Below are 22840 nucleotides of genomic sequence, written 5' to 3'. Positions count from 1 at the left end.
GGAAGTTCAATATGGCACCTCATGGCAAAGAACTCTCTGAGGATCTGAAAAAAAAGAATTGTTGCTCTACATAAAGATGGCGTAGGCTATAAGAAGATTGCCAAGACCCTGAAACTGAGCTGCAGCACGGTGGCCAAGACCATACAGCGGTTTAAAAGGACAGGTTCCACTCAGAACAGGCCTCGCCATGGTCGACCAAAGAAGTTGAGTGCACATGCTCAGCGTCATATCCAGAGTTTGTGTCTGGGAAATAGACATATGAGTGCTGCCAACTTTGCTGCAGAGGTTGAAGGGGTGGGGGGTCAGCCCTGTCAGTGCTCAGACCATACGTCACACACTGCACCAAATTGGTATGCATGGCTGTCGTCCCAGAAGGAAGCCTCTTCTAAAGATGATGCACAAGAAAGCCCACAAACAGTTTGCTGAAGACAAGCAGACTAAGGACATGGATTACTGGAACCATGTCCTGTGGTCTGATGAGACCAAGATAAACTTATTTGGTTTAGATGGTGTCAAGCGTGTGTGGCGGCAACCAGGTGAGGAGTACAAAGACGAGTGCGTCTTGCCTACAGTCAAGCATGGTGGTGGGAGTGTCATGGTCTGGGGCTGCATGAGTGCTGCCGGCACTGGGGAGCTACAGTTCATTGAGGGAACCATGAATGCCAACATGTACTGTGACATACTGAAGCAGAGCATGATCCCCTCCCTTCGGAGACTGGGCAGCAGGGCAGTATTCCAACATGATAACGAGCCCAAACACACCTCCAAGACGACCACTGCCTTGCTAAAGAAGCTGAGGGTAAAAGGTGATAGACCTAAACCCTATTGAGCATCTGTGGGGCATCCTCAAACGGAAGGTGGAGGAGTGTAAGGTCTCTAACATCCACCAGCTCCGTGATTTCGTCATGGAGGAGTGGAAGAGGACTCCAGTGGCAACCTGTGAAGCTCTGGTGAACTCCATGCCCAAGAGGGTTAAGGCAGTGCTGGATAATAATGGTGGCCACACAAAATATTGACACTTTGGGCCCAATTGTGGCCAGCAGTTTAGACATTAATGGCTGTGTGTTGAGTTATTTTGAGGGGACAGCAAATTTACACTGTTATACAAGCTGTACACTGACTACTTTACATTGTAGCAAAGTGTCATTTCTTCAGTGTTGTCACATGAAAAGATATGATAAAATATTTACAAAAATGTGAGGGGTGTACTCACTTCTGTGAGATACTGTATATATACAGAATGAAGGAAAGTAAGGAAGAGAGAGAGAAGAGCAAAAGAATGGCAGTATTTCAGATCAATTAAGCGCAACCTAATGAGAATCATCAGAGAATCAAAATTCACCTTAAAAGGGGTTCAAACTTAAACACGCATCTAATTAGTTGTAAACGGTTATTTGCATTGGTTTTGTTGCTGAATAAGAGTCCTGATGCGGTAGACAAGAGGTTCTTGATGATTTCTTTAGGATTGAGCTGAGGAATTTCCTCTGGTCCTTCTGAAGATAGGGAAGTCCACAGCGAGTCCACAAAGTTACTTGAAGGTAAAACTGCCAGAAGGTTAAACTCAAGAGGAGAGTTTTTTGGAGCGTGTCCATCTCAAGAAGAAGAGTTTTAATCGATGATTAGTCTGAGTTAGGAACTTTTGATTGTTCATAGCCGCACCCACCTTTTGGGTGGAGTGGCCAATCAGAGGCATGAATTTTTAGCGCGAGAAACTTTCTTTGTCTCCGTTTATGTCCCAGTTGCATTTTTATTACTGGTCAGGAGAGTTGGTGCAGTTTTACTTCAAAGCATAGTAAAAATTCACTCCTCTTCGGAATGTGTTTGAAGTTTGATAGGGAGACCAGAGAGGTGATCTATCTAGCATCTTTTTGATAGTGGGGAAAAACCATTGGCAATTTAGCACCCATATAAATGTAGACGGTGAGGCCAGGTCCGTAATTTATATGCAAATGTCAACAGGCTAAAAGGGTCTCTTAAAACAAAGTGTAATAAACCATCAATGAGCCTACGCAGACGCTACAACACTTAATTTTTTATTAGTAGTATGCATTGCTAAGAAATTCATTTGGACAACTTTAAAGGCGGTTTTCTCAGTATTTGGATTTTTTTGCTCCCTCAGATTCAAGATTTTCAAATAGTTGTATCTCGGCCAAGTATTGTCCTATCTTACGTACATACATACATATATGTGTGTGTGTGAGTGTGTGTGTATGTGTGTGTGAGAATTAAATAGACATTTCTATAGGTGGTATTCCAGGCATCTGTCTAGATCACAGTCAACCCAAATTGTGACCTCAGTGTTCAAGTCAGCTCATTAGTGCACTCCCATTAGTACCTCCTGAATATTTAATATCAGACCCACTTTAACTAGAGGCAGAAGAAACTAACGAAGTGGGTTCTTCTCTGAGCTGTGTCCTATAACACGCAACTAAATGAGTAGTGGTATAATCCTTTCATCTTGCATCGATCTGACAAGCATAACCATCTGTGGCTTGCTCTGGTATTTCTATTTCTTCCTTTCTGTCTTGATTCTCTTCTTACCCATCATGAGGGAATGATAGTTTAAAAGCATGAGATTATCAGTGTAAAAAAAAAAAAAAACGCTCTGTTACATACGCTGGTAATTGACAGTCTCAATAGACAGAGCTTACAAAGGAAAATATGGCTGGACCTGCAAGGCAAACAGAGAGCTAGAGCATTCTCCTCTCTTTAATGTATTTATTGAGTTATAAGGAAGAATAACACAGGGACATAGGTTGAGTTTAACACATGATAAGCAAAGAAAGCACACACAAAAACTGTGCCCACAATTGATCAGTTATGTTAGAGGCAAAGACAATAGGGGAAAACAATGTAGTAATATGGTTGTGCATATAGTTAGGATAACAAAATTAAATATGCTTATCAACTTCATTAAAACAGGAAAAGAGGAGACAACGCATCCCATATCTTTTGGCATTGGCTCAAAAGCAACCCATCAAATCATATTCTATGGTATTTTCATCTGGCACTTGGTTGAGGCTATATCTAAATCAGGCAGATCAGCAAGAACATATAATATTCTAGGGTAAATATAGCCTCGTGGCAACAACATGTTTTGAATTGTAAATTATAGGTTTAATTAAAAAAAAAATATATAAAAAAATCATAATAAATTGCAATGTTTGATATTAAACGGATAGTTCACCCAAAAATGAAAATTCTGTCATAATTTACTCACCATCAAGTAGTTCCAAACTAGGGCTGCCACTAACGACTATTTTTATTTAGATCAATCTCTCGACTAATTTGTCGATTAATCGGTTAATCTAAACAATTAATTTCCCATTAAAAAATCAACAATTTTACTTAAGAATATTTTATTAAACCAAATGAAATCCAACTTTCTATTAAATCATTTTTTAAAGCAAAAGTAAAATGCAACTGAGTGCAAGAAGCAAGTGTCTCTCTCAGTCCAAATCACTGAAATCAAAGTTCAGTATTATAGTGTAAGAATGACAACATATCCATTTTCTAGTCTACTACTAATACAATTATAATCAAAAACACTTTTTAAAGGAGTATTTACCAGAAATATTGTTTATCAGAATTTATTTAGGTGAAAAATGTAAGTGTGCAGTATTTCTGAAAAAAAAAAGAATAAATAAAAATAAATAAAAATACAAAAATACTTTTTTTATATATAAAATCAATTAATTGGAGATGCTTTTGATTATTAAAAGAAAGAGTATAAAAATGAAAATGGAAAAAACTGAATCTGGAAATAAAACGGATTTCATAGGGCCCTATAATTATAATATAATTATATTATAATATTATATATATATATATATATATATATATATATATATATATATATATATATATATTTTTTTTTTTTTTTTTGTGGTAATAAAAATAGATGTAAGTGAACAATAGCTTTTAAAATGACTTGAAATGCATATATAATAGCAATGATGCAATAATAATTAGTTCTAATAAAGTATCAAAAGCAAGAAATCATATGGTTTTATTGAACAAAACTGTTAAAATACATAAAGTATTATAAACAATAGAGCTATGTGCATTACGCATAACAACAAAGGCCTCCAGGGGGCGCCAACGGCCTGATGATTATTTTTACACATTACTGCGCGATCTAATCCTTGTTTAATATTGACCAAGAACCATGTAATTTAAATGTCCACTTAATATTTAATATTTGGCCATTTCTTTAGGACAGAAATGCTATAGCCACTGTAGTTAAATGAATATGTGGACATCAAAGCCTGTAAACTCAGAGTAAGGGTTTGAGCTTTTATTTTGAAATCGATGTATTCTCCTGTGTTTGTGTGGATTTGTAAATTATTTCCCTTACTAATCTGATGAAATTGCGCACGTTGCGTTCCCAGATGAACATTAATAAACCCAAACTCACAACAACATGCAGAGATGGAGTTTGAGACGCTCCACACATGTAAATGATAACAGTTTCTGTGGAACTACTGTGAATGGAGTCGCTGTGTGACGCACGTACATAACCTACACGCATGTAAATAATTAAAAAATAATTAAAGCGCACATACTGTATTAGAAATGCATCGCATATAATTATTTTATTAAATCATAGCTTTTGTGAATGCTTAATTATGGATTCTCGTCTGTGAAATGCGCCACTTCTGGTATTTTGCCGGTTAGTCGACACGAGCAAAATGAAGTCGATGATTTTTAAAAATCGACTAGTCGACTAAAATCAACGAATCACCACAGCCCTATTCCAAACCTGTATGAATGTCTTTGTTCTGCTGAACTCAAAGGAAGATATTCCGAAGAATGTGGGAAACAGAGCAGGTCTGGGGCACCATTGACTTCCAGAGTATTTTTTATTTTTTTTTCCTACTATGGAAGTCAATGGTGCCCCAAAACAGCCTGGTTACAAACTTTCTTCAAAATATCTTCCTTTGTGTTCGGCAGAACAAAGAAATTCATCTGGAACTACTTGAGGGTGAGTAAATGATGACAGAATTTTCATTTTTGGGTGAACTATCCCTTTAAGATGGTTCTGGTACAGACAATGCTTGGATGCCACTTAATATTAGAGATGAACAATATTATGCAACTATAAAGTTATCAACCATTAATTATCAATATTGCATATCAGCTAAAATATTGGATATATTGTACATTGGATACCATTTCCCTTCCCTTTTACCTTTGCTGTCATTTTACATTTAAATTACATTGTTTTAAATTAGATATTTGAAGTTACCTGGACATTCAATGGAATGACAAAAATCTCTCAGGTTTCATTAAAAATATCTATTTGTTTTGAAGATCTCGAAAATAATTCTCGAAATGAATATCCATTTATTAACGCTGTACGTTATACTGTAATTCAAAATGTAGCATACAAAACAATTTACTTTTTCAAATTTATTTAGAGAAAAAAAGTTAATCTCTACTTGATGTTCAAACTAAATTGTTGCTCTTAAAGTAAAACCAATTGATACATTGCCTTACTTTACCTTGGTAACCACACATTTCCTGGCTTAGCCTGACACCATGCACATCTCATTCACACTTCCTCCTCCTAACTAACTCTTATTCACCTTACCGTTGACAACCTTCCAATTTCCACCAGACTTTCTCTCACACATTTGACACCTGCTAATCTCACCATATCACCGCTCCCTCCCTTTCTGTGCTGTTTTGATCCATTCTAACAGCAAAGCCTCCTGTGGCTCACTAACAAGCACCCTCCTGCTCTTAAAGATCACGAGTGCTCCAATTTATTTCTGCCATTGCACATCTTCCATCACTGATATCTCAAGCAACGATCCTACCAGTGGCCTTTCTCTCCACATCCACCACCTTATTCCAGAGCTGTCATCTTCTTCTCGGTCCAGCCTAGTTCACTAACAAGTGCCTTACCCTTGCCACACTCTCGCACCCCCGGGTAACCACTTCCCTCATTCCCTGTGGCCGCGTGACCCTTCTCTTCTTCTCTGCGCTGGCCAGCACAGAGCGCTAACAGGTGCCCTACCCGGCTAATTAACAGCGTGCGTCCTCGAGTGGCTTTGGGACGGCTCATTTGCACACAGTGGGAACCCTTTCTAATTGCATTTTCAGCAGGCTGATTAAAACCAAGCCATAAATCACTTACTACAGCTGACTTTGAATTGAGCCATCAGGCTTGGCAACGTGAAAACAACGCTAGTTTTCCACCCAGTATGGCGTCTGTCACAGCCACACAGACACAAAGCCAGTGCTCAGGCTCTGTTGTGGAGTTTTGTAGAGCTGGGTCTTTGAGATTCTGCTACATTTTAGAAAGCAAATATCATCTTGTTGCTCACTTTGTAGATTTAATTAAAGAGGGATCTACCGGCATTGATTCAGTTGAGGCATTTGCACTTGAGGAGATAAAGAGAAGGAAAAAGGGAGAGAGAGTGGACAGGAGGAAGAAAAAAAATGCCATCAGATACCTCTTACTCTTTACACAGCCTGTGTAATGAACCAGGTCTGTCCAGATCCATTGTTAATGAGGAGAAATCCCTGGTGCCAAACTTTCAGTCTGTATGGACACACACACACACACACACACACACACACACACACACACACACTGCACAAGCATATAAAGGCTGTCCACACTTATTTAATTTAAAACAACCTGGTCTCATAAAAATACGTACCTCTGCGCACTTTTTGTGCGACACTGTTTTACGTACCTTGCTGCACGTTTCGCCGCAGTTTCAAATAGAAATGTCCACTGAGTGGCACTAAAACACAGGTTCAATATGTGAACCCTGGCACGTTTTTATTATGTAGATATTGGCACATATTGCTGTTTTTTTTATTACGTTGCTTCAGATACGTATTGCGGCGGTTCAGAATTCAAATATCCGGGGACTGTCGCTAAAAGTTAATGCTCTATCGTGTTGGAAATATGCCCTACACCAAATCCAGCCCTAAACCTACCCGATAGTGTTAACAAATGCAAAACTGATATAAAAATGTATTAGCTGATGCAACTGTGCCATTTGAACTTCCATTTATGCAGATTTTAACTGCTTTGTTGAACCATAGTTACACGGGATTTGAATCGGTGCTTCTCGTCTCCTAAGTCCGTCTCCGTACTCCGTCAGCTACTGAACAAACATATCATCTATGAAAACCCATAGATATGAAGCTGAATGTGTGCGATGCTAACGTTCAAAAGCATCAGTTTTCAAATCTCCCAGCATATTAATATTGTTTTGAAGTCATAGCATGATATTCTTCAAGTAATTACGCTTTATTAATCGCAACTCTGTAAATTTGTGTGAAAGTGTTCATTTATTTTGGAAACTGCAGTGATATGTACTTATTGCTACGTATTTCATGTCACGCTAAAAAGTGCACCCATGTACGTAAATGCCATGAGACCAGGTAGATTTAAAACCATGGCAGGGCTCTACAGTGCGACCATTTCAGTCGCATTTGCCATTGAAACCTATACTGCGTGCGACTATGGAAAAATATTTAGGAGCGCCTGTGCGACTGACCCGATCAGCATATTAGTGTTTGCACTTAGGGAGCTTCAAAGGTTTCTAACGTAGGCTACTTACAACGTGTTTTCGCAGCGTCGAGTAATGTATCACAGACCTATCATTATAACAAACAAAGTGTAGACAGGGTGTAAATAAGAGATTCACTGTGCAGTGTAAGGAGCTTTGTTGATTATAATGCAGTTTTGTGAGATCGCGATGAACTAAGATGAGTGACAGCTTTTAATGATTAATAAGGGAGTTTGCAAATGTGATACCGATTTAATACAACAGTTCATTAAACAAGAAGTTAATATTCAGTGACTTATATTGTCTGACTATAACACTGTTGCCTTATTTTGCTCTATTTCGTCAACAAAAATTGTTTCAAACAAAGTAACAGCTGAGCCGCTGCGCATCACCAATAAAGCGCAGCGGTGTTTCATTCATGAATGAACTGCGTTTTTAAACGAATATAATGAGTCAATGATTCAATTACCAGTTCATAAATACAGTCACGTACTTTGAATGAATCAGCCGTTCAAACGAATCAAATAAATGAATGATTCAGTGATAAAATCAGTGACTTTCTGCCACCTGCTGGCAGTTTTAGTTTAATTTGTAAAGTATCTTTTCTGTTATTTAAATCATTTAATATTTCTATATTCAAAATTTTATATTTAAAACATTAACCTCAACATGAATTTATGAATTTCATTGCACTCATGCCGCCTCTGAGCCTCATTAAACATCTGAAAATACACATACATGCCACTTGTGTGTTCTTCTGTGCCACCTCTGTAGTACAAATTTATTTCTTAAATACTGATTTCATTTGATTGGTAATTTATTCTTATTCTACTTATTCTACTTTTTATTCTGATTTTTTTAATTAGAAATGTTAAAAAGCTTATATATATATATATATATATCAGTGGCGGCTGCTGGTCTTTCAAAGAGGGGAAGCTCATTTTCGGCCTACATCATAAAAATTGTCCATTTATTTATACGTAAATCCTGCCCTATGTTCCTTTTCAAGAAAATGCTCTGTGACCCTGTCGTACCAACTAGGTGTATTTTCCAGTGACGATAGCCTAGCCTACTGTATGAATGAATGAACAAACAATCTAAAAAAAAAAAAACTCAACGGAGGAAATGTGGGAACTAGGTTAAACTGAAACAAGGAATGTGTTGTATAATAGGGTTGTCATGATACCATAAAAATGTCTTACGATACTATACCAGCTTAATTTATAATTCAATTCTACAAAATGAATCAAAATTTAATAAATAAATAGATGTAAGTGAAAACAGACAATATTATTCTCTGAACACTTAATGTGAATGAATGACTAGCTATTGTTATCCATGAAATGATCTAAACAAAACTCATCTTAGCACTGCACAGAAACTGCATGAAGTGACATTTAGATGTGGCATTTATTCATTTAGACTGTATTTATAATTGCATAAATAATGTTATGAGATTAATGTTTTAAATACTAAATTCTGAATATAGAAATATGTTGGAAAATAATGTAATATGCCTACTTTTAGACGGGAAACCTAAAAACGGCCAGCAGGCGGCAGAAGTTCGTCATTGAATCACTGATTCTTTCAAAACGGCTGAATCCTTCAGGAGCGAATCAAATGACTGTTTTATGAATGGCTCAGTGAATCAGTGATTCTCCCAAGACAACGCGGATCTGGATTCGACCACAAACGAAACAAAAACGGCACTCTTTCTCGTGTCATATTGCCAAAGTGTCAGGAGCATTTTTTGCTCGCATATCTTGAAATTTCCGAGTTAGCAGCATGTATATTAAAACATAACATTATAAATGAATAAAAAAATATATATAATGATTGATAAGAACCAAGTGCAAAGCCGCGATGGGACTGAGCTCCAATAGCTTCAGCATCAGCGACTTTTTATAGTAAAAAATCGCTGTCAATCAAAAGGAGATACAGACCGTCCAATCATCACGCAGAAGCCCGGAGTCCAGGCACGCCCACTCCTCCATTCACCCCCAGAGACGCTGAGCGTCCGTGGGCGGGACATAATCGCAGCATTTATCCAATGACCATCTAGTTTCAAAGCACTGAAAAAAACTGTTCAAAGCAGCCCCTTTGAAGCCAATGGACGCTCGGCTTCAACAGGGAAATACACTGAAGGTTACTGACCTCCGTGAAGTTGGCCCCCCACCCATCACAAAACGTCGCAAAAATAGTCGTTTGTGCTCCGTTTGTGCTGGTTTGTGCTGTAAAAAGTTTCGTTTGTGCTGCTTTGGTTTGTTAGATATAAAATATTTATTTAAAGGTCATTCTCAGGTCACTCAGTCCCCATGCTCCAAATTCACCCGAATAGTCTCGTTTGTTTGTGCTTCGTTTGTGCCGGTAAAAGTTTCGTTTGTGCTGCTTTGGTTTTTTAATTATTAGACATTGAATTATAGGCGATGACGTCACCAGCCCCCCACATGCTCCAAAATCACCAAAAATAGTCTCAATCGTTAGTGCTTCGTTTGTGCTGGTTTGTGCCGTAAAAAAATCGTTTGTGCTGCTTTGGTTTTTTTAGATATTAAAATAATATTTAAAGGTCATTCTCAGGTCACTCAGCCCCCCGCATGCTCCAAATTCACCCCGAATAGTCTCGTTTGTTTGTGCTTCGTTTGTACTGGTTTGTGCCGGTAAAAGTTTCGTTTGTGCTGCTTTTTATTTTGCTTTTATTTAGCATTTTATTTTGGGTTCCTCGTTTATTCAATTTCTTACCAAATTGTTGGATTCTAGTGATGTTTTAATAGAACAACAACTCTTCATCACTGTTTTTTTGTAGTCGTTGTGGTGTTTATTAAAAGCATCTCAATATTCATCTGCTGTCGGACTCTTTTTCTGTCACTTTCTCTCACTTAAAATGGTTTTGTGCACGAGCGCCATCAAGTTGTAGCTTTATGTAAAAAGCAGCACAAACGAAACTTTTACCGGCACAAACCAGTACAAACGAAGCACAAACAAACGAGACTATTCGGGGTGAATTTGGAGCATGCGGGGGGCTGAGTGACCTGAGAATGACCTTTAAATATTATTTTAATATCTAAAAAAACCAAAGCAGCACAAACGATTTTTTTACGGCACAAACCAGCACAAACGGAGCACAAACAAACAGGAGTATTTTGGGAGAATTTGGAGCGTGTGGGGGGCTGGTGACGTCATCGACCGTAAAATTCAATGTCTAATGTTTTAAAAACTGAAGCAGCACAAACGAAAATTGTTACGGCACAAACGAAGCACTAACGATTGAGACTATTTTTGGTGATTTTGGAGCATGTGGGGGGCTGGTGACGTCATCGCCTATAATTCAATGTCTAATAATTAAAAAACCAAAGCAGCACAAACGAAACTTTTACCGGCACAAACGAAGCACAAACAAACGAGACTATTCGGGGTGAATTTGGAGCATGTGGGGGCTGAGTGACCTGAGAATGACCTTTAAATAAATATTTTATATCTAACAAACCAAAGCAGCACAAACGAAAATTTTTACAGCACAAACCAGCACAAACGGAGCACAAACGACTGAGACTATTTTTGCGACGTTTTGTGATGGGTGGGGGGCCAACTTCACGGAGGTAAGCTACTGGGATGTATGAGAAGGAAATCGAGTCAGTCGACCTGCTATATGTAGCTGATTCTGAACGAACTCGTCTTCGAGATGAACGTGTTCTAACGCATTTTTAGTAAATAAAATGTTAACACAATAGTACATATTTGACCATTAATTTTTTGACATTATAGGGGAAGCCGAGCTTCCCTTGCAGTCTTAAAGAAATCCCCACTGATATATATATATTTTTTGAATTTGATAAATAAAAGACTATATACATTTAATAAAGTTAGAAAAATTACAAAGGTAAAAACAAAATTCCCTGTAAATCACTTTCATTTTTGATTAGAAGGTGCTCTTAAATTTTTGACCGTGCTCCTAATTTTTTTAAATTAGGAGCACAAGCGCTCCTAAAAAGAAAAGTAAGCGTAGAGCCCTGCATGGGTGTCAAAGTAATTTAAACACCCATGCCAGTAAAAGTAATTTACTGGCATGTCATTAAAATATCAGAGAGATCAGCTCTGAATTTCCTCAAATCTTCTAATATTACTTTTTTTTTTTTTTTTACTTTGCCATGGCAAAAAACAGAGAAAGACTGCTAAAACTGGAACATCAGCAATTAATCAATACAATTAAGATAAGAACGAAAATGTACCCAGTCATATAGCTAAAAGTTCTCTTTCATAAGTTGGGGCCACAATTGGAGCTGGGTAAAAATTAGGCTATCTACTGTCCAAATAATTGTCATTACAACTATCAGGATAGCGATTCCTAAAATCCAAAAAAAACCCTTTAACATCAAACAATGCAACCAGAGTAACCTGATTCTCAAAACAAATTACTTTCAATAGGTAGTGTTATCATTCTGAATCAGTCTGAAACACTGCTCTGGCCTTGTATGAATTAGAGCACTGGTAAAGAGATCATTTCTTTCATATTTTAGAAAAATGGCAATAAAAATTTGAAATATACCCAAATCAAATCAAGAGCTTGTGACTCACAAACAATTCAATAAGTATCAATAACCAGCCCTACATGCAAAATCCTTCTTTACAATTAAATAAAGTCAGTGGTTGAAACTCTGTTATGGCTTGTTGGTCATGCTGGATGCTGTTCGATTTCAATGCAAAGGCTCCAGATTTCAAATTCTGCCACACTGAAAGAATCGTCAAGGAGTGGTTTGAGGAACATGATGGTGAATTTCTGTTAATGCCTTGGCTTCCAAATTCACCTGACATGAACTCAATCAAAAAGCAGGTTTGCGCTACATCACCACCACCCCACAAGGAACTGGAGGACCTGCTGTTGACATTATGGTATCAGATACCCCAGGAGAATCAATGCCTTGACGTGTGGCCACTGTTTTGTGGGCTAAAGGAGGTCCCACAGGTTATTAGACAGGTAGTTATAGTGCAATGGCTCATCGCTGTATATTAAAGGGATAGTTAACTCAGAAATGAAAATTCAATCATTAATTACTCTTAAATGTCGTTCCAAACCAGAAAGACCTTCGTTAATCTTCGGAATACAAATTAAGATATTTTTGATGAAATCCGAGAGCTCTCATTTTAGTAATGCTGGGAACTTTAAAGCACTTTTATCATACATGTTGTTTAATGTAAAATGTGAAAGATGTGAGAACTTATAACACTGCAAACCTAGTCTACCTATGGGTACAAATAAAGTGAACCTGAACCCTGAACCTAAATGCAAAACGCAGCAGCTAGAGTTCTTACTAGAACCAGGCAGGAAGCATGACAACATTAGCCCGGTTCTGTGAACACTGCACTGGCTCCCTATTAAACATTGTATACATTTTAAGATCTTGCTAATTACTTATAAGGCCCTGAATGGTTTGGCACCTCAGTATTTGAGTGAGCTCTTATCACATTATAGTCCTTCATGTCCGCTGCGATCTCAAAACTCTGGCCATTTGATAATACCTAGAATATCAAAATCAACTGCGGGCTGGAGATCGTTTTCCTATTTAGCGCCCAAACTCTGGAACAATCTACCTAACACTGTTCGGGAAGCAGACACACTCTGTCAGTTTAAATCTAGATTAAAGACCCATCTTTTTAACCTGGCTTACACATAATACACTCTCGCATTTCTATAATTCAAATCCGTTAAAAGATTGTTAGGCTGCATTAATTAGGTCAACCGGAACTGGGAACACTTCCCAAAACACCCGATGTACTTGTTACATCGTTAGAAGAATGGCATCTACTCTAATATTAGTCTGTTTCTTTCTTATTCCGAGGTCACCGTAGCCACCCGATCCAGTCCATATCCAGATCAGATTGTCACTGCAGCCACTCGGATCCAGTCCGTATCCAGATCAGATGGTGGATCAGCACCTAGAGATGACCTCTACAACCCTGAACCTCAGTGGAGACCAGAACAACTAGATGAGCCCCAGAGACTGATCCCCAGTGAAGACCCTGTCTCCTAGACGGCCATCGGGACGAGACCACAGGAACCAGATGAGTCCTTTGCACAAGCTGACTCTGCTGCAGCCTAGATATAAACTGCTGATTTTGTTTGGCCAGAGGAGAATGACACTAATTTCGACACACTATTTCCCCATCTAAATACTGTAAAGCTGATGTAAAGCTGCTTTGACACAATTTGCATTGTTAAAAGCGCTATACAAATAATAGTGACTTGACTTGAATTGAACCTGAACCTCTCTGACCCTTCATAGACAGCAAAGGTCCTACCACGTTCAAGGCAAAGAAGGGTACCAAGGACATATAGTCCATGTGACATCAGTAGTTCAACCGTAATTTTATGAAGCTATGAGAATACTTTTTGTGCACAAAAAACTCAAATAACTATGTAATTCAACAATTCTTCTCCCCCGAGTCGCCCTCTGCCTCCATTATGGAGATGCGCGTGTTTTGATCTGCACCCAAAAATGTATGTGTGTAGTACCATATACCTGTAGGGTCTTACGGGTGGAACGAGTAATTAATGACAGAATTTTCATTTTTGGGTAAACTAACCCTTTAACATGCATTTGAAAAACAATGCATTACAGGCATAGAGTTAACAGTAAAGCTGCTGTGAAACAATGTGTTTTGTGAAAAGTGCTAAACAAATAAATCTGACTTGACTCTATTGGCTTCAACAATTTCTCTGCCTTGGCATCCATAAAATGATGGAAACAAAATGGAGTGTAGCAAATGACACCTGTTCTTACAGCTAACAGCACTGTGTATCAAACCTGCCAAGGAACCGTGTGTATCTTGAAAAAAAGACACTGTACGCAAAGATTTATAATCAATATAATGATTCCATATCTCAAGTTAGCATTTCCACACATCACACTGCAAATAATGAAAACGATTACCAAAAGCTGTTAAGTAGCACTGTACAACAGTGAGAAGCCCATGAGAATCAAAGCAACTGCCAAAAAAACACCCATCAGATAAACATCGTCAAGCTCTACATAGCGCACTCAGAAACGCATTTAACATTACGAAAAGCAGCCCTATTCCCACAGACACACTGATCTGTGGCTACATTAATCATTAAAGCAACAACTGTCACATGATACGACTTATCTGTGCTTTAAATAATGATCCTCCGTGTGCGGCACTGCACAGACAGTGGCTGGCCATGAAAGCTTTCATCACAGTGATGAAATGTTCTTCGGTGGTACTGTGGCAGCAGGGCCAAACAGAGCTTTAATCATTCATTTACTTCACCCTGGAAATACATATCATATTTACTCCTTAAAAGCAGCTATCGATGTTCGTCTCGCATGTCGCTGCAGCAGTTCTTAAATTCAGGGCCACACAAATATGTTTAAAGGTCACTTTCCAATGTCAAACTGCATTATCACTGAAGGCGCACACAGACCTGACTCTGGTTATAATTACACGGAGAGTTTGAGAGCGCATAGGGATAAAATAGCCCTGATAATGTCCTCGGCATATCTCTGTTTGAAGCTAAACATATTTCATTTCACAATGACTTCAGGGGAGAATATAATTTATATGAAGTAACCTATAGAGTGTGACTGAATCGGAGTCAAGCTTTTCCAGCAATACGTATGCATCATTTACAGCAACCCAAGCTGTATTATGCTTAGCAGTAATGGTCGGTTGCTGGTTGATATGGGAGCGGTTAAAAATCCTCCCAACGGTCCTCATTATTGCCATTGTTTGGAGCCATAAGCCATAGCAGCCCAGAACATTGTCCCAAGGTAGCTGAGCTCATTGTACAACATTTCAGTAGACGTATTTTCATAACTCGCACGTTCTTTTCATTCAATTCTGCTGGTCTTTCTCCCTCTATCACTCACTCGCTGTTCCAGGAGATCGACTGGCACCTCTTAAAAAGGTTAAGCAGTGCTTTTGAGTTTCAGGGGGATAATGCAAGCTGATTGCTGAACACACTTACCACAAAGCCATTCTATTGCAGAAAATGAATCCTAACACTACAGGTTCAAAGCAGACATGTGGTTGGAGGCCAGATTTATTTAATACATATGTTTTTTAAAACATGCTTAAATGTCTGCACAAAATGACACTGACACACTGACTCACCATTTCTTTAGAATTTTTACCATTTTCAAATTTTTTTGCCTTTTGTCAATTTTAAATGGTCCTGCGGTTTGACAAATGACTTATTAAAAGTACAAAATGTTCCTTGTAGTTTTTTTTTTTTTTTTTCAAATAATATGAACTCATACAAGTTTTGAATTAGCATTAAAAGAATTAACATAGCACTCACAACAGGTGTCACACCTCAGGTTATCTCAACTTCCCAAAACGTATTTCAATTTTGAACCATTTACATAATAATTTTTAGTTTCATTCATCACAGAATCTGTAGAAAAAAAAGGTCAGATGAAGTGCACTATTTCCTAAGGAGAATGCATCCAGTAATAATATTTGTTCCCGTATTTAAAGTCAGGATGTAAAAGAAATAGTGACAATTTTTTTACTTCTGTATTGCCATGTACATTTGAGTAAAACTGATTACTGAAAAATAAAAAAAATAAAAAATGCAGGGCAGGGACTCCAATCCATCAGTTGTTGATTGGATGGAGGCATATCTGAATGCGAGCTTGCAGTCAATTAAGAAAGAGGTAGAGTTTAAGCAGACAAAATGATTGGATAGTGGACAAAATGTTGAATTATGACATTTTGATTGAAAATTACAATCTAAAAAAAAAAAACATGCATGGATAAATTCTTCACAATAAAACCAATAAGATGTATTTAAAAATAAATAAATAAATAAATAAATCCATGTCAACTTTAAGGAGCACTGAAAGCAGATCACATCAACCAAAATTTCTCAATTTCACATTGACACCACATTTCAAAACAAACAAAAAAATTCCTCCTTTGCTTGTCTTTAGTCATAATCCTTCAAAACATATGATGCAGCCTGCTGGTTGTTTGAATTGGTTTAACTGTCACATAGTGTAACACTCTCGTAGTAGTTAAGGATATGGATATATGAGACTTAAGCCTTACAGCCTTGCACGGCCTATGCTCATTTTTATTCTCTAACTTTTTATGGTCTCAGTTCATCACTGTCCTCTAATCTAAATGTGGTGTACACTTGTGAAGAGGGTGTTTGCTGCCAGCACTGTGCCGCTGGGGAAAAAACGGCAGACGGCTCTCCAGAGTCTCTTTACTCTCGTATCTGACCACTAGAACCAATTATCTCCAAAATGCCCAAGTCTGAGAACCAAGCCATTTCTTAAATGCACTGGTGGTCTTAGATTCAGACTCACTCAATGTTACAGATGTAGAAAACATTGCGCAAAGCACAATAGTGGACTATTTTACCACGTCCATAAAGCTAGATCATCAAATGATCACTGGCTTACCAGATCAATACGGCTGCAATCTCACACCTGCAAAAACTGACTGAAATGCCATATTTCATAAGTTCACTACATCTGAATATTTAAACAGAAGCAAACTACTTTGTAAGAGGTGTGAGTTTGAATTTGGGCATTTCAAATAAAACAGCATTCATACAGTAAACAATAACATTGGTATAAATAATCAAGAGAGCAAAAGCTGAACCACGCTTTATGTTTAAACCATCATAATCATAGTTGAAAATGGCACGAGATGAAAGCACTAGTTTTATTAGGATGGAGTACTGATGGGTATCTATAGAACAATCGAGAGAGAACGCCCATTAAAATGAACGTCATTTCACTAACAGTGAAATTGCACTCTATTCTATGGAGCGGCATGCTGACTCTTAATACTTTTTAAATTGATTTTCATATAGAACTCCCGTGGGGGGCAATTCCATTTCCATACGAGCTTGTGTGGCACTCTATTCACTCAATTAATCGCATAATACGATCAATTTCTGCACCAAGAGAAGTCACACACCAGCGTGTTCTTATAAGAACAGCTTAGTGTTTTAGTCTTTTTATAGCATGCTCCAAGCTCTGTTACATAGTATAAAAACACAGACAACATGGCTGGAAGAATGTAAAGAGAAATGGCAGCATTTTAGATATGTCATCCTCTGAACCACAGGAGGGCTAAGAGCAACACTGTAATTTACAAGTTTGCCAGAACTGGTGATACACAATACTGCAGAACCCTGTAATTGTCTTTGAGAGTGCATGCAAAGAAAAGAGGATTCCTGTCATTTGAATTATCAGCAGGAATATCTTAAGAATTCCCAATAGTGATTGTGTTATTGACAGTGTAAAAATATCACAAGATCTATTAATGTATATATAGGCCTTCCTATAAGTTGTTTAGGTGTCTAAATGCACTATGTTTCAATGTGTTCTAAATGGACAACAATAATTGTTCAAATAAAATAAAATAAAGAGCTGGTAGGTTTTCTAAAGCAGGATAATGTTAGGGTTAATCTGTCAAAGGTTACTGCTTTGGAACTATATTTATTGTACAAAGTAAATTTTATACATCTAACATTACTTTAGTGGACAGGAAAAATAATACACATTTAATTTACAATTTCCAGATAATGTCTTTAAAACAAAGTAAATATACATGAAATTATAGTGCTTTTTTAAAATGTATTCTTTTTTTATAAATTTAAATATATACTACCTGTCAAAAGTTTGCAGTCATTAAGAATTTTAACGTTTTGAATTCTAAAGTGCTGGGAGAAATCTCTCTTATGCTTACAAAGGAGTAAGTACATGGATAAATGAACTGTAAAAACAATAATAATGTATAATTTTAAATAACTGTTTTCTATTTTAATATAATGTACTTTATTCCTGTGATGGCAAAGCTAAAATAATTTTCAGCAGCCATTACTCCAGTCTTTAGTGTCACATGATCCTTCAGAAATCATTTTAATATGCTGATTTGGTGCTTGAGAAACATTTCTTCTTCTTATCACTGTTTTATAATTCTAACTATTTTGGGGGCACTAACTAAATTTTTTCAGGATTCTTTGGTGAAAAAATTCAATAACAAAAAAATAACCTTCATAGTATGATTTGAGACATTAGCCATGAGACCCAGAACAACTGTTAATATTTTGAAGCAGTGAACACTGTCACACTTGAGAAAAGGTAACATTAACTCGCTGACAACTCAAATGCACAATGATTCACTCCAGCTAAATCACTGAAAGGCTCCTTTTTACTTCCATTGACTTTGACTGTGTTTGTATTTATCTAATGTTATTGTCTATCCCTTATCTTACCCTTCACAGAATGCTATCTGCATTTTTAAACTTTCATTTTTGTATTGTTTTAGTATGTATGCATTTAGTATGCATTCTGTTTTCCTAATGGAGGAGGCCATGCTGAATTAAGGCTTTACTGCCAGCGAGTACATTTGGTCCCCACGGTGTAGGCAAATCCTGACCCACAAGCACACATGCTTTCATTTCACTCATTTACAACCACATCCCACAGAAATATCCTCAGAGAGGATGTTACAGCGTTCTAATCAAACCACTACACATTCACACACACATATGGCGTACAATTCCAGGGCATAAATCTATTAATGCTCCACTGTTAGCATTCATTGGGAGATTTGGAGGAATCCCTTCATTATAGCACTTAACACCTCGAAGGACTATGTCCTCTGAGACCAACACTGCACACAATTTATCACCGGGAGCTTCAGTGAAGCTAGACACACACACACACACACACACACACACAAATACTGCTATAAGCCAACCTACAATAACACAGACCTGAGAGCCAAGAGCTAGAGTACTAATGGATATCAGCACAGCAAATTGCTCTCCCTCTCTGAAGACAATCCAACAATCCTGCAAACAAAAAAAGCAAGTCAAAAGACAGTACAGCCTTTTTTGAAACTATCAGCTATAAAAAAAAAAATGTAAATCCCAAGCCTCAGCAGACTTTAGCAACAGCCCTGGAGGTGCACCATCCAAGCGGCAGGTGTTGCGCCGTGAAGAAATTCCAGGATAAATTACAGTTTAACTGACATCACACGCTCACTCTAACAAGCCTATATCATCAAGAGATTTCACTGATGATAAACTGATGAACAAGCCAAGGTTCACTGCAACTGTCAGTCACAAAAAAACTTCCTAAGACAACAAGAGAGGCACTAATTAACAAAGGCTTCTCAGTGGGATGTGGTTATGCTAGAAGAGTGACATCACAATGTGACTGCTTGTGAGGTACTTAGCTCAAATTAAAAGCAGTTGGCATGCAGATTCTTAATGTATTCTTAATAAAGTTCTTAATAAATAAAGTAGTGGGATGTGGTTATGCTAGAAGAGTGACATCACAATGTGACTGCTTGTGAGGTACTTAGCTCAAATTAAAAGCAGTTGGCATGCAGATTCTTAATGTATTCTTAATAAAGTTCTTAATAAATAAAGTATCTGACACAACCTTGCTCAGGGAAAAATGTTCATTACATTAAAACTAGCAATGGAGATTTTAATTAACATCAGTAATTTGAATCTTTTGACCGAAAAAAAGATTCATTCAGTGGCGCTTTCTGCAGGTTGGTGGAGACAAGTTAAGTGTCTTTAGTGTTACTGAATCATTCAAGGGTTGTTCACACTGACAGTGATTGGCAGTGACACAGCAACCGGAGGTTATTAATTTTGAAAAAGAGAGCATGAGTCAATTTATGCAAAAGAGCAGCAACAGATCCGGCGACTAATGTTGGGGGGCCCAGCAAGTGATCCAGCACCTGATAATGGGAAAAATGGGAACAACTACTACCAATACACTGTGAAAATCTGCGACTTCTGGTGATTTAATCGGACTTTGTTAATAGTTGTTTTTCTTAAGTGAATCAAGTCTTATTATCCTTGTATCAATCTACATAAAAAGACAACATAATAATAGCCCAGAGTTTCAATTATAGATTGTCATAAGCCATTTTTACAGCGTTCTTAATTCTACAACACTTAACAAACTGAAGGAACAATAGGCCTTGAGTCTGTCAGCAAATATTCAACTGAGATGATTGGTTCATTCACTGCACTCAAGACAAATGCATCCCAGTTCATTCATAAGCAAGATGTTCCTTTACCAAGTCCAACCGCTAGCTGCAAGACATACAAGTTCACAGGATACACTAAAACACTATTTGCTTGTTCTGTAGAGAGTTTAAGGAAGGTAAGTAGTCAAACTCGTCAAATGGGATTTGGGAAGGATTTGTTAACGAACCACCACTTTTAACAAAACACAAATGAATTTCAGTTTTGTATAATTTTGGTCATATTTAACTTTAAATTGCATTTGTTCAAGTTCCTTCATACTGTACATGGCGCTTTTGTATTATAAAATTCACCATTATTTAATTTTTTTTTTATTATTTACTATTATTATTATTATTTATTGATTTATTTTTGACTTTTTTTTCCTGCTCCTAAACAGTACATGAAACAACAGCCTGTGCTCAAAACCCGCTTTGAAGGCCGCAGTTGTGTTCATTTTAGGTTATGTTGGACCTGCATTCCAGTATCCCCCCAAAAATATCGATAAATAAATAAATACAAAAAATAAAAAATAAAATAAAATAAAATAAATCAATTGAACACACTTCAGTCATACTGGGATGACTCCTCCAAACAATTCAAGACACTTTATGGCCATTTCAGCACTTACTGTGAAAACTAGTGGCTAATACCAAGTTCCATATGAAAATGTACTCATAAATTGTAATGTTGTAGGTAGTGAAATTTACAGTAGTTTCATCGTTTATCGGTTGTCAGTTAGCCTCGCGCTGACTCAAACCTGCATTGTGTAAACAAAAGGGAGGTCTCCGAAGTTGGATGAAGACTAACCGTCATTTAGATCCAAGGAACGCTCTACCATCCAACGATTCCCCACTAGGTTCATTCCATTTCTGTCTTGGCACACATCGATAGCGCTTGTTGATGGTGGTCGCGCTTTCTAAATGGGTTAATATGTAGCGCTCTACCCCCACCTGCCGTCGCGTGGGAAGTACCAGCCACTAAAATACATACATGCTTCACAAGACTTTGGCAGCTGATGTTCAAGTTCAAAGACGCACTTGGGTCACCGGAGCTGTGTTTTAAACTACATACATCCACTGATGTGTGTTTATAATTGACATCTGCACAAATGCCCCATAAACGCAACCTTTATTTTGGTTAGCTGAAGGAAATAACTCTGATTCATGTACTATAATTTTTCAATGAAATTATTCAAATTTTTAAAAATAAATAAATACAATTACAATTTTCTCTGTGTATGTGTATATATCCTTCATGTAGGCTACTTCTATCATTCATGTACTTATAGCCTATCTGTGTTATAGAAATAGATAGCTAGGTACAAAACCAGTCATTTTTAATTTCTTCCCCAAGTAAATTGCGATGCAAAGCGTTCTGTATATGTACATGGAAAAAAAGTTGCTTTTTTTTTTGTCTGAGATTACGATCAAATGCAATCCATATCTCAATCTAGCAAACACTACATCTCCTGCAGACCACCTCGAGAACCGTCTGCAAGAATTCTCACGAGTCTACGATAACAAGTGCAAACAGAGAGGCTTTGCACTGTTAATAAAAGGTAAGCTTAATCTATCAAAAGAAATGTTTTCTCCAAAGGGACGTGCTCAAACTGCAAAGCAGCACACAACAAATCCGCCCCACTCCTCGTACGTCCCCCTCATTCAGATAGACCCCTTCAGTGCAATGCTGGCTTAGAGCAAGTCTATTTTCTCACACTTCTCACAATCACGCGTCCATACCTTGACTGCCACCGACGAGCAATCCGAGGAAACAGAGGACGGTCCGGATCATTTTGAGCAGGTCCTGATGGACAGCGGCCAGTGCTCGAAGTGAGTTGAACGGACGCTGGACGCTGGTTCTCCCTCTCCGCGCGTGTCAGTCGCTGGCGCGCACGAGCTCGCTCACTACTCACTCACTCACTCGCTCACTGTCTGCCACAGACGGGATCTGTTGAGGAGCTGGAAGCAGCTGCCTCAATGCAGCACTCTTTCAAATGCGCCCAACCAGCCCAACCTACCAGCAGCAGTGCATCGCGGCAGGTAGAAACCAATGCCCATCATCAGTTCAGTCATAGGTAGCCTATTGATTCTTGAGCAGCTGCACGTAAACAGTGGGGTGCTCAAGTATATGGAAACCACATTAAAAATCAGTAGGCTATTTTTTCCCATTTCAACTTGATATAAATTATTTTTTGTGATTTAAAAAAACAAACAAAAAAATAAAAGTCCAACAAGGAAAAGTGATGATTTAAAATGTTTAAGAAAATATCGGTTAC

At 37.7% G+C, this 22840-nt stretch overlaps 1 protein-coding gene across 3 annotated transcripts in view; it reads right to left on the bottom strand.

Annotated features, from left to right (window-relative positions):
• ncam2 (neural cell adhesion molecule 2) overlaps window positions 1-22567 on the bottom strand; it is a 224147-nt gene extending 201580 nt beyond the window's left edge. For all 3 annotated transcript variants that reach the window (XM_058787858.1, XM_058787859.1, XM_058787864.1), the window contains exon 1: window positions 22305-22567. In XM_058787858.1, coding sequence (XP_058643841.1) covers window positions 22305-22356 — 52 coding nt within the window. In that variant the 5' untranslated portion in view covers window positions 22357-22567. The remainder of the gene's footprint in view (window positions 1-22304) is intronic.
• Window positions 22568-22840: the final 273 nt, after the last annotated feature.

This window comes from Onychostoma macrolepis, chromosome 09 (assembly GCF_012432095.1).
Source record: "Onychostoma macrolepis isolate SWU-2019 chromosome 09, ASM1243209v1, whole genome shotgun sequence".
Lineage (NCBI taxonomy): Eukaryota > Metazoa > Chordata > Actinopteri > Cypriniformes > Cyprinidae > Onychostoma > Onychostoma macrolepis.
Note: the sequence above shows the minus strand (reverse complement) of the source record. Positions and strands in the feature narration are given on the sequence as shown.